At 33.2% G+C, this 13,880-nt stretch overlaps 1 protein-coding gene across 2 annotated transcripts in view; it reads left to right on the top strand.

The window, feature by feature from the left end:
- The window catches only part of LOC105228323 (uncharacterized), a 157,144-nt gene that overhangs the window by 134,613 nt on the left and 8,651 nt on the right, over positions 1-13,880 (top strand). Inside the window, exons 6-7 of one of the 2 annotated variants that reach the window (XM_049450776.1) lie at positions 1,151-1,264; positions 10,368-11,150. In XM_049450776.1, coding sequence (XP_049306733.1) covers positions 1,151-1,264; positions 10,368-10,507 — 254 coding nt within the window. In that variant the 3' untranslated portion in view covers positions 10,508-11,150. Of the gene's footprint in view, positions 1-1,150; positions 1,265-10,367; positions 11,151-13,880 lie in introns of those variants that run through there. The other variant, XM_049450777.1, reaches the window with a different exon arrangement.

The raw sequence follows: 13,880 nt of genomic DNA, 5'->3' as shown, positions 1-13,880 counted from the left end.
TAAGTGCCATTAAATATTATTATTAACAGAAATACCGTGCAGTCTTCTATATACATACGCAAGCATAGCGCTACATGCATCAGCTCAGCAACGAAAACAACTATTTGCAAACTACTTCAAAACTAGTACACTACTAGTTACCAGCAATAGTTGTTAGGGCGCCACTAGTTAGCCAAGTAATTACCACTAATTACTAGTTTTTATAAGCTTATATGCTAGCAGATTTTATTGCCAGACTTTGAAGTCTCATACTAGCTCATAATAAGTACCTAATTTTTTTATTTGAAACCACACTCAGAAAAAATTTTAACTTGACTTTTTAAAGCACTTTCGAATTAAAAAATATGCTTTTATATTAAAAAAATTGGTTCGCCAATATAACTATACACTCTTTCTGCATCAACTCATCGAAATTTGCTTCAAGTCTAGTGCTTATCGGAACACTTCGCCACTAGTCAGCAAATTCATATTTTAGCCCATATTTTTCCTCACTAGTTGAACATTTCACGGCATTGTACAATATATAAGTATACAGACACGCATAAATACCTATATTCGCCTTAAGTGATGCAACAAATGTGTTTGCTTGCATTTCCGTGCGCAAACAAAAACGACACTTTGCGATTATTTTATATACAGTTTCACATATTTGCGCTATAAAGTGCATTTTCTCTTATCGAGAGCACAGCCAAGTTGCAATTCAATATTTTGTACGCCATGAGGGCTATGAATTTGCATATGCACGCCACTGCGAGTATTCGGATAAGCAGCAGTGCCTGCCAATAGCGTCAATCAACTATCACTTCCGCTTGTCTTCGACGCATTTGCATAACATAAGCAGGCAGTTTTGCGAAGAAGCTGGTAGAGCACAACAACTTGACACTAGTGTGTGGCGATATGTGATCACAAATGGAGTAAGAAAAGTTTTCGAACGTTTGTTCACTTTAAAATTGTTCGTTTATTCTATAAAGTTACTCAAAATGATCGGAATTAGGTATTGATTTTATACTCTATTGTGAATAGTTTTAAGTTCACATATTTTTTTTTGTTAAAAAAATTGTTGGTGCTATCGTGCCATCTTAAAATTAGTGAAATACCACTAATAAATAATAATAATTTTTCTAACACATATTCCTTTTTTGTTCCATAGATTTTCAATCATCGGAGTTAACAATACAACGCACACGCCGTGAACATTCCGGAAATTTTACCTGCGTAGCCAGTAATACACAGCCTGCAAGTGTGTTGGTGCATATTTTCAAAGGTGAGAAAAAATATTTATGTGTATTTTTCAAATACCCCGAAAAAAATACGAAAATTTGATATGTTTTTAACACCCTCTATGGAGTTTTACTATTCATTCCAACTTATTTCGGGACAATTATCCTTGACCATGAGTACTGTGTACAAAATGACGCAAAAATACCTCCGTGTTGAAAGTAATTTCCGAACGTCCCACTGGCGTGCATTAATTAGGGATCCTTCTAAATAGGATGCTTTCATGGGAGATTAATATCGAGGACAGAGCAAGGAGGACATTGATTGCCTTGCACTGCTGCAGAGGAGATTTTTTTACAGAAAATAGGATTTTGGGTCTAAGACACCATAGTTAAGCTCATTATGTTCTATGTGCCCTTAGGTGATACACACCGCCAGAAAATACTATACTTTCGTGGTGGCTCAATAATTTTCAAGAGTGCTGCTCATCAAATCAGATGCTCTAGGGTCGTTACCAACCTATACCATAGACTCACCTAGAAATAATAATAAGTCGTAAGGTGTATGGCTACGAAAGTTGCCACCAGACTCACATAATATGGGTTAATAATAATGCTACAAAGAAGTGACTCTGATCGTATGACGATATTAGCATTGAGATCACTAACCATGCGTTTAAGGTTAGTAAAGAAAGGCCAAACAACGCTATCAACGGATGCAAGGCTACAGCGGCAACGCAAGTGTAGAGCTAAGAAGCTGGCAAGAAATTGCACAAAAGCTCTGGTATCATTAAATAGGAACAGGTCACTGCCACGCTTACTTCCTGCATTCTACAACTGAATAGTTGAATTTCACAGGATCTTTGCTCTGGCCCATCATTAGTTCTTGAGCTTTTGTAAGATCCTTTTGGTTCAAGTTGGATCGCAAGAGGTTTAGTGAGCTCTTGCCCTCAGTAAGACTAGCCATTGCCTTGGGTATTACCTGAAGCCGGTTGTATAAACTGTGATCTCTATCCTGAGGATAAGCTATTCAACCTAAAAGGAAAATTTTATGAAAACAATGTTATTAAGCGAAGGGGTAAACAGCTAGGAGACGATGGTTGAAAGAGAGTTGCTAAGAGATTTTTGATGACGCCTAAGTTAGCTGTAGGAAACTTGAATAAACTGATGAGATTTAAAGACCGTCTGGATAGATTTCGATAGATTTTCCTAAAGAAAATAAGTAACAGATAAATGGGGATCCAACAGATGCTTAACTGTGTGAACTATGTGTAATTACTACCGAATTTCAGGTTACCGACGGCTTTTGGGAGAATTGTGATAGTTTTATTAGTTGTCAACAATTCCGTTGTATATATATGCACATATTTTACCAGATATATATAAGTTTCTTTCAGTTGTATACTATACCTTACCGAGTTTTTTGAGATTGCTCTAATAATTATTATATCATGATCACGATCCCAAGATTCACTTAGTTCAGGTTTTTTGGAGCTATCTTTTATACTTCGAATGAAAACTGAACCTTTATGATTTCATCGTTTTGTGGGCGTGGCCATGTTACAGCCAGTTCTTTAAGTATATATAAAGATACATTTTTTCCTTAATGTCATCATTTTATATTTTTTCGTAAAATAAACTATTATCACATTCATATCTTTGAAAAAACTGTACTTCTCTAGAAACTCTCCTTAAATAGTACCAACGCCTACTTTAATACACGCTGACAAGTATTCTTAATTAGAAAAATAGTAGAAAAAGCAAGCGTGTTCCTGTCACGTGCCAATACAATTGCCAGACGAGAGCGAAATTGCATTACATAGACAAACTCAATTGCGGACAACAACAAGCAGCAACAAGTCTCCACTAAATAGCTCGACTTGTGTTGCCAATAAATTAAACAGCTTCTCAACACCTGTCATTGATGCGCCGACTGCACTTGTGGCGATAATTGCAAATGACGTGAGTGTCTATGCGCCAGCAAAGAAATTTCTCAAGTGGCCAAAAAGCGCCAACACATACATGTACATATATGTACGTATATAAGGCTAGTGTGTGTGCATATAAGGGCAGCAAGTACGTGACGCGGCAGGAAAGAAGTATAAGAGAAATGTGTGGAAAGAATCCAGAAGAAATATTGGCATACGTGTATCAACTTTTACCCTAGTGGGAGTTAATTTTTTTATATATGGAAAAATTATTTCAAGCAAACGGCAAAAATAATAAAAGCAGCTATATATAAATATGACTTTAAGTACGTCTGGGATTTAGTAGAAATTATGAAATATTTATCTTCTATATATATTTTATTCACATTAAAGGTTCAAATAAGGAAAGAAAAGACGAAATTCGAGCTTGGAAAAAAACATATTTTTCTATAAAAATAAAAAATCTGAATAAAATTAGTTCCAAATTGAATAAAATATATATATATATTTTTTTTTTAAATGTACAACTTTTTTAGAATTACACTATTTTTGACCCGCCATCAGTTCGGAAAACATTTTAAGCCATATATGCAAGCTCATCTATATAATATATAATATAAATACATACAATAAAAGTAAAAACTTTCATCAATTATCTCCCAACTGCAATTGACACTTTCGCCATTGCCATTTCAATTTTATCCAAAAACCTCGATTACTCTTTCACTAAACTATAATATAGCCATGCGTATACGGATTAATTGAATTAAGCCATTTCATTTAGCAAACTCCGGATGACAATATCACGTTGAGGGTCAGTTGCAGGCAGTCAAAGCTCAATCAATCAGTTTGAAATTTATTTGGAAAATTCTGCGAATGACAATCGAAACCTGCAGTGGAAATTAACACGCCAATTAATTTCTGCGAATTCCAAATAGAACTGTGTTAATTTACTGAATATTTACTGAATATTCTAAAAAAAAAAATAATATAGATACAAATTTGGAATTCGTGCAATGTTATTTGAAAACTAATTTGCGCTTCAATTTGTGAACCAAATGTACGAGTATGTTCATTTTAATAATTACTTTTGTGTTAATAAAGCCTAAATGTATGTATATTGCACATAAATCCTGTGTTCTTAAGAAGAGTATTTCCTACAGTTTGGCTGTCCAGCCAGCTCTCAAAGGCAACAGATGTGTTTTGATAATTCTCTACAGTACACATTTCCAAAAAATTTCCATTTTACAGAATGCCTCAGCGTTCAGTTACATTACTGTTTTACAAAAGTTTTTCGGCGACAGAGAACAAGCGACTTTATTTAGTTGGAAGTGAGAGGAGTAAATGGGGAAGATGTTTGCACTTTAAATATAATTTGACGAACAGAATCGTTGGCTTTCATAAAGTGACTTACATTTTATTTCAAATAAGTCATCTGAGCTTCTAAAAAGACATCCTTTATAAGTAAATTTTGCCATATGCCCCTACACATATACTGAATTTTAGACAATGTCTTACAGCCAACGTACATAATGGACATATGAAAAATAAACAAGTACCAAGAAATGCCCGAATGAAACCAAACATGCGAGTCCAAGCTGTATCCACGACAATAGACACGTGTGTAATGCAACGCATGATGACAGGACGCGTATGAATTCCTAACCACAAGGCAAGGCTTCGGGTCTGTTGGGCACGCTCTACATTCATATAGTGTGTGTGCATGTGTAGGAGTGAGTTTGAAGTAAGCAAAATAATGCAGAACCCTACAAAAGCCGCATCAATGAGATATTCCTCTCAGATGTTCTAACAAGCTGTTTTAGCTTTTGGCCGTATGAGAAGCTGCCTTAATGGACTTATTAGTGTAGATTCAAGAGTGATTATTGATTATTTATAGCTCTTGCTTATCAGAATATGTACCCTTTAATAATCGTCACCCACTCAGGATGATTATTGAAGCGAACATGTAGTCATTTTGCAAAGTAATTTATTCTTAGAATGCATATGGTAGGAATAGAACTAATTATTCAATAGGAGCAACGGAGAAGTAAAGGTTCAGTATCTTTTTGTGTAAGTTCATTATTTTCAAAGTATGAGACTCAAGTAATAACTTCAACGATATTCATGGAAGTGTCACATTTAGTCTTTAGAAATTAATTGAAAGCAAAAAAATTTTATTCAAAGTCTTCGTAGGAGTTAAACGCGTTCAAGGTTGGTCTAATAGTACCTAATCTCGCTGTTAATAGGATCCAGTAACTATGTAATAAGACATGTATTGGTGTCATGCCTGGCCACATCGAAATCGCAGGAAATTGTAAATCTGATGAGCTAGCAAGAAAAGGCAGCCTAGAACCGCTGTCGGTAGAATTGCAACGGGCTGATGCACTGGTACCCTCTTGCGTTCTACTACTAGATAACTGGGCTTCGCGGAAAGCTTGGCCAGTTCTCGGCAAAAGCTGTCGCAAAATCCTTTTGGCCTAAGATTTTTTGCAAGAAATCTAGTGATGTCTTTGCTCTCAGTAAGGCTAGCCTGGCTCCTCTTTTATCAGAACATTGCCCTACTGGCGTCCAATAAATCCTAGAAGAAGCCATCAGCAGAAGCTGTATGGAAGAAAATGAGGTCGAAACAACTCAAGACTTCCTTATTAACTGTCCCGCGTTTGGAAGATCAAGACTTGAACACTTGGGAGAGCGTATACCTTCGACATCATACTGAACTGGCGGGAATGGAAATTAAACACCCAAACACACATTTGTGTTGGCTGCCAAGCGGTTTGCTAATATATAAGTTCCCAAACAAAGAAGTCTTCTTGCCTGTGGCTTCAGAAAGGACTACATATAGCGGTTCAGGTGCGAACTTTGATCAGTCATCTAACCTAACTTAACCTAACCTGACTCTACATATATCAAATATGATCACATTTCCCTTCTAAAACACTGCTTGATTTATGAATTGTATGAGATTTCTACTATTTTAACTGAATTTTAGGAACTATTTCTGCCATCAGATATTGCCATTCCATTCCATGGTATGTACCTTAGAAAGGTGTATGTGGTGTTCTTTGTGCACTTTTCAAGAAATATCACAAGCGTTCCAAGCGTCTAGCTTGATCTGTATTTAATTAGATTCCGACGATGCTGTGACTGATCATCGTTTTGGTTTCATTTTTCTAGTAAGAGTAACGATTACTCTCAATATTTGAAAAGTACTGCGTGATGAAACGGGAGTTTTAGACTTCGCTTATCTGGCCGTTTATGGTAATACTACTCTTCTGAGAAAAACTGGGTTAGTTAACGAAAAGCGAATATAAATCGGGCCCAAGTAGTCTCACTGCAATAAACTTGACTGGCATAGGTCTCCGAGAGTGGTATGATTCTAGTTGTTGGTAATTTATTCGGCGGTTATTCAGATTTTCATTTTTTTACTCAGATTTCTTGCATGAAAAGTAAGTGGGTTTGGCCATGTACGGTTGTCAATCCTCCTATTTGTCTGTATATACACGATATGGTACTCAGTTTTTAAGATATCGTTCGGAAATTTTTCCCACGCCACTTTTTTCTCATGAAGCATCTTACATCTTGGCAACGCCGATATCGGATCACTATAGGATAAATAGGATTGATCGACTAAACCAAAGTGCTTGTATGGAAAACTTTTTTATTTGCAACATAGGCAAGAAATCGCAAATTGAATAAAAAACATATTTTGCAAACTAACTTCAACGTTTTACTATCTTTGCGCAACAAGCTCAACCAGTTCTCTAAAAGTCGTCTTCCTAAATCCATAATATATTACTTTTTTTAGTTTCCGCAGAGCGAAGGTAAATTTGTTATAAAAACTTGGCTCGTAAATTTTGCCGCCATTAATATCGTATCACGTATATAATGTTTGCCCGTATTTATATATACACATATAAGTACCGTTGTGCACTTACAAGCACATTGACATACGCTTTGAGTAACTTACGCATATCTCTGTGACATAAAATGTGGCAAACATAAAACGTTCAACATAAAAATAATACTAAAATATTAAATGTTGCATGTTGTTTGCGGTTGTGGCAAAGCGGTGGCGAGCGCTTCGGTTGTTGAAAAGGCCAAAATGTCAGCAACGGTGGTTGGTGGATATTTAAGAGAATTGAATTTTTTCCGTTGTTTGCAAATGCGCTTATTGTAATGCTGTTGCTGCGGCGCGTTGGCCCGCTGCGGTCGTTGATGTTTGTTACGGCAATTGCTTGCCACATGCACGTAGCAGCCAGCATCATTCAGCGCGCATTCCTTGCGCGAGTAATAAAAGTTATTTATGAAAATTGCAAAACCATGAACTGCGCTAACGCCATGCCACGTGCCACAAATACCTAAGCCTACGGCGACCATGACGCACTAACTGAAAAACTTACATTAAGCAGTTATGCCTACTTCTGTGTGTGTGTGTGGTTGTTGCTACGTACGAGTGCAAATGCAAATGCTCGGCAGTCCAACGTTGCCTGTCCTGCGTCCGTGTGCGTGTGATGTTGCTGCGTGCCACACCAGCCGCCGCAGTCAGTCAGTCAGTCACTTGGCTGTAAAATAAACACACACATGCAAGTACGCGTACCATTACATATGCCACATACACACAGAAACGTACATGTAGCTTTGTTCAAAGCGTTGACATCGGCGTTGATGGCGAGCAAACGCGACAACGCTGACGACAACGGCGCAAATTACTCTCAAAAGTGTATACATGTGTAATCGATACTCACACACACATTATATATGTGTATATTTGTATGTGTGTGTGCGTTATTTTACATTTTGCTTGCCATACATTGGCGATTGACAAAACCACAATGACAACAGCGTTGCTGCGAAATATTTGCACGCACACAGCGGCAGCTGCGGAGCAGACACTGTGGGAATATTCTGGTTGCAAATAAATATTGGGTTGGTTTAGTATTTGTTTGCCGCTTGGGACTTAAAAATTTGCAGATTCTTATTAAACACTTAAAACACTTTGGTCTATACCCCGAACAACGAGTTGAGAATGCGAGGCATTCGAATTTAAATTTTTTTTAATTTTATATGTCGCGACAGATATAATAGTTTGCTCTGTGCTACTACTCTGTAGTCGTTTCTAACACCTTGGCAAAGAGTCAGAGAAGAAAGCAGAATAACACTGGCATTAGTTTTTTATACGGCTTATGGTAAATATCTAATACATTTTTGTATATTATTCGTTTAGTTAGAAAGTTAGCTACACTGAACAACAATCCTATCTTACTTTTATTTTAGTATGAGCTTAGCGTCCAAGAAGTTGAAATGGTTACTTTTGGTCTTCATCTTGCTAAAGTTCAATCGTGCAGTTGCTTTTATTCCTTAATTATTTGGCAACATGCAAAGCATATTTAAAAGATTAGAACAATATAAGACGTGTTTTAATATTGAGCTGCAAATTGATGAAACAACCTCAGATGAATATGTCACTTCTTAAAAATTCCAGAAGTACATAACTTTAGTACGAAACATAATCAAAGATGGTTCAGAATTTCACTTAATACGAGGGCTGCTTTATATATTTCTGAGGGCATTTCTTTACACCAATCCACACGATCCTTTTTTTGAGCGATTGTCAAATTGTGCGGGATCCAACGAGAACAAATATTTTTTACGGCCAGGTGTTCATGCAATATCGCATATATGCTGGTGGGAGAAATGCATAGGTATGCCTCTATCTGAAGGTATGTTACATGATGGTCTTGCATTATCAGTTCACGTACGGCATCGATGTTTTCTGGCACAACGGCTGTTTTTGGACGACCTTCACGGAATTCGTCTTTGAGCGAGCGTCGGCCACAATTGAATTCGTTGTACCAGTTTTTCACAGTGCTATAGGATGGTGCTTCATAGCCATACAAAGATTTTAGTTCATCGATGCACTCTTGTCGTGATAATCCACGTCGAAAGTTGTGAAAAATGATCGCACGAAAATGTTCACGAGCTAATTCCATTTTTTGGCCGAGATGAATTTTTTAATTCCCTGTAAATAAAACAATTCACGATTAAATGACAAAACGTTCTGAGTGATGTTATGCTAAAAAATGTCAAACTTTCCAATGGAAATGTCAGATTGCACCTGGCAACACTTAGTGTTGCCTAGTCCAGAATATATATAGCAGCCTATGGGATGGCGCTGAATTTTTAATAGACTCCTAGAGGCTTGGCAAACGATTCGATCAAAACCATGGATAATTTAATAGTCTCGATATCAAGCAGATGTGTATTTCACAGATTGACAACTGTTTTCAATAAAAAGTCAACTGTAAGCACCTAAGAACTTGAGCAGTTTTGCTTCGATTTGGTCAATTTTTGGTCATAAGCTTGCACACCTCAAATTAGTGCAAAGTTTTATCTTGATATATTAATTCACTCTTGATTTGTATACCGGAATTGATTTGTATTCTGGAAAGTGAGAAACTGAAGGTTTCAAATCAATTGTAAATAAACTTTTAAATTGTGCTATGTGAGAAGTAGGCTGTTATCCGATTTCGCCCATTTTCAAACTGCAACATAAGCATTTCAGTGGAATGTCACGTATTATACTTGGTTGAAATTGGTGGGGTGAGTCTCGAGATATGTGATTTCCCTTAAAAGAAGGGAATGCTGTGACCATGTCTTAATTTGGACACCTTGAGAAATATTCACAGATTGTTTATTTTTTTGTTCTCGTAGTTACAGTTGCATTGATAAGGGTGTGAGGAAGACATTACATTACTGATTGAAAAGTAAGCGAAGACACTAGAGAAGGTGTGTCGTCTTGTAATAAAATAATAACAATTCCAGCGCTAAATCACTGTATAACGAATATAAAATAAAGTAGCAATTTTTAGGCATTAGACCTTAAATCAAGTTCTACTTACGACTAATGCCTTTGACTAAAATTATACATTTTTAACAATTCGTTCGCAATAATCAAAATATCCACTCCACAATATATAGTTATAACCCCCTAAAATTTCCAAACAACAACTAATAGCTGTAATTAATGTAATTATTTCAAAATTAAGCTAGTCCAAAATATTTCCCAAAATTTCACACAAACAAAAACAAAAGATATAATCTAGTTGTAATTCTCTTCATTTGCCAGCCACTCTTATATTTAGCGACTACTAATCTGCTTTGCTGTGTTACTAAACAAAATTCAAATTTTAATACCGCTTTATGTTATGTTTTGTATCAACAGGTGATAATCCAGCAGCGATGTATCACGGTCATGTGGGCGGATCGACTAAATCATATCAAACGCATTTGCATGGCATTACGGCCATAATAGCCATGGCTTACCGAATAATACAAACATATGTGCATGTTAACCTGGCATAATTACGCTGACTAGCGGCAACAACAAAAGGAGCCAGAAAAACAGCAACAGCGAGGAACACACAGCAGTTGAGGAGCGAAGCGGCATTTTGGTGCACGAAAACATTTCGACGCTGCTGCACATAAATAACACGTATTTGCTAACAAAAAGACACATGAGTATATACGAGTACACACATACATACATACTGTAGGTATTTATATGGCTAGGCATTTAAGTTGAATAAAGCATCTAATAAGGCATAATGTAAGCGGGCATAATGTTAGTTGGTCATGAGTTCACGGGTGCTTGAGCGGTTTGGGTGCTTGCGTTTGATAGTGTGAATGTGGGGCAATTATATTGCATGTGTGGTGGTGTGGGTGTTAGCGATAAATGTAAGCATAGAAAGTCGTATAGTAAAAAAGGAATTATATGAAGTAGACGATTTAGCGATGAGATCTGAATAAACTTAAAAGCGAAGTTAGTTATATGAACATAAATGCATATAAAATACATATACGGTAGGTGAAATCTGCGCGTGTGTTGGCATAGAATTTGAGGGTATGAAAACATAACAAATTAATTAATACAAAATGGTGGAAAAGTAAAATTATTGCAAGTTTCTGTGTGTGCGTGTGAAATATGTGCTTTTCTAAAAATTATGGTTATAGAAAAATTAAAAAAAAAAACTTAGCAGAAATATAGACATTTTTTTTTTTTTGAAAATTAATTTTGAAAATTTTCGAAATATTTTACATTAAGATTTTTTGATATAAAAAAATATACTTTTTTGTTTTTTTTTTATATGATTCACACATCAACAAACAATTTTGAAATTTGGATTTTGTAAATGTTTATTGTATATATTTATGGCTTTAGAAAAAAAAATTAAAATAGTTTTATTTAAGACATGCAAAAATCCTTAGCTAATTATGTCCTTTAAATATGTATATGTAAATATAAAATAAATAATCAAAATATTAAATATTATAAAAAAATCAAAATAAAAAGCCAAAATTAAAAACTTTTTAATATAGAGTTAAGCTCTTTAGATAATAAATATTTATATTATTTAGTTACATAATGTGCAGTGTAGGGTTAAAAAAATCTTAAAATACGCAAAAAAAATTAAAAAAAAATCCATGATATTTGATGAAAAATTAAAAATTTTATAGACACCAAAAACGTTAAAGATAAATAAATGCATATAAATAAATTAATTAAAATAAAATGTAATGAAATAAAAAAAAAAATAAATTAAATTAAAAGTAAAAAAAAAATGCCTAAAGTAAAATGAAAATACTAAAACAAAATAAAAATAAAATAAAGTGAAGTAAAATTAAAATAAAATAAAATAAAATAAAATAAAATACAATAAAGTAAAATAAAATAAAATAAAATAAAATAAAATAGAATAAAATAAAATAAAATAAAATAAAATAAAATAAAATAAAATAAAATAAAATAAAATAAAATAAAATAAAATAAAATAAAATAAAATAAAACAAAATAAAATAAATTAAGATAACGTAAAAGAAAAAAATAAAATAAAATAATAAAAAGTAAATCTAAATTAAATTCAAAATAAAAATAAAAAAATTCCACAAAGTAAAATTAAAAAAAATAAACTAAATTTAAATTAAAAAAAAGTAAAAAAATTTACATAACAAAAAATATATATAATTAAACAAAAATAAATAAAAAAAATATTATTAAAAATTAAAAAAAATTAAATAAAAAAATTAGATAAAAATATAATAAAATTGTATTAAATAATACGAAATAAAAACATATTAATTATATTGTAGTTTATGATATTATGGCAAAATTTTTTAATTAAAACTGTAAATATTACACTATTAATTAAGGTATTCAATACTTCAAAATATTTTTAAAATAATTTTATAAATAATTATATATTTTTTATCGCTAATTATTATTTTTTACCAAAAAAACAGGCTCTTGTTTTCATATAGCTTTTTCTTCACTTCCGAGTTCACTAAATTTGCACCGAATTGCAATTACACTTTTAAATGATTTTAGAAATTATTTAAAAATAAATTTTCTTCTACAAATATATACAATTTATATACAAAATATATTAATTTAACAATTTTTGTTATTTTTTAAATTTTCTCGCTTCCAGTTCTGTTAATTTTGTCCAAATCGCGATAAAATATTTTATAAATAAATATTAACAATTTGTTCTGCTAATATATTTATTTTAATAACACAAAAGTTAGCTAAATAAACTACAAAAAATTGTTTATCTCTTTTTCATCAAAATTTTTTTTGCTTCCGACTTTTGCCGAAAATTTTATAAATAATTTTATAGACAATTAAAAATTATTTTTAATCGCAAATTATGTATAATTTAATAAAATAAAAGATTAGTTAATTTAAAACAAATTATTGGTATATTTTTAATGAAAAAATGTTCACTTCTGTTGTCGTAAAATTCGCTTTAGGAAAATTATTTAAATCATGGAACTCATGCTTGATGACTTTCAACGAAAACTGTTTATAATTTTGAAAAAAAAAACATATATAAAAAAAATTTATATACATTACTAAACTTTATCTATAACTACTACACTTAATTTAATACTTATGCCTAGAGGCAAACATTGTAAATAAACTAAACTTTCTAAGTAAGAATGTAAGAGCCTGTTGTGGGCAATAGAAAAGTGTGTAACTGAAGCACTATAACATTTGTGTAGTTAAAATTTCCAAGTAAATAAAGCATAAGTCAAGAGAAATGTGTAAAAAGTAAAACTAAGGTAAATAAATATAAAATTGTAATTTCAAAAAAAAACCTAAATTTTTCTTAATAGCTAAAAGGAAAAGAGGTAAGCTTAAAACGAAAAAAAAAAAAAATAATGTAAATTTCGGACATTAAACTGCCAACTCTTCAAGTTGCCATTTAAATAATGTATGTGCAGCCACTTAACCGAATTTCTGCTGCGCCTAACTGAATTCGTCCGTCTTCGCTTCTTCGTTTCATTTCTTCTTCGCGCATTATCATCGTTACGCTTGCCTAATTCTAATAGTTATGCCACTCAAACTTTAATGCCATCTAATTGCAATATTATACTCTTTTCTTCATTTTCGCAATGTCATTAGTCGTCTGACGAAGTCCCCTTCACGTTTCCACGATGTGTCGCAGACAGTAAGTGTAATTGCCGCAATATGTTGCAAGCACTTAGAGGCTTATTGAAACTTAATCTGCTCGAGTATCGCCACAGTGCCTCTCGAAGTTTACGCACTCGAATGTATGCACACACTTATGCTAATGATGGCTAGTGATTCTAGCAGCAGGGTAAATGAGAGCGTCTATGTATATGTCTATGGGGAAAATTTAAGTTTTGAGAATTAAGTTATGGAGAAATGTCTTTA

This window comes from Bactrocera dorsalis, chromosome 3, assembly GCF_023373825.1.
Source record: "Bactrocera dorsalis isolate Fly_Bdor chromosome 3, ASM2337382v1, whole genome shotgun sequence".
NCBI classification, from domain to species: domain Eukaryota; kingdom Metazoa; phylum Arthropoda; class Insecta; order Diptera; family Tephritidae; genus Bactrocera; species Bactrocera dorsalis.
This window is presented reverse-complemented; position numbering and strand designations above follow the sequence as displayed.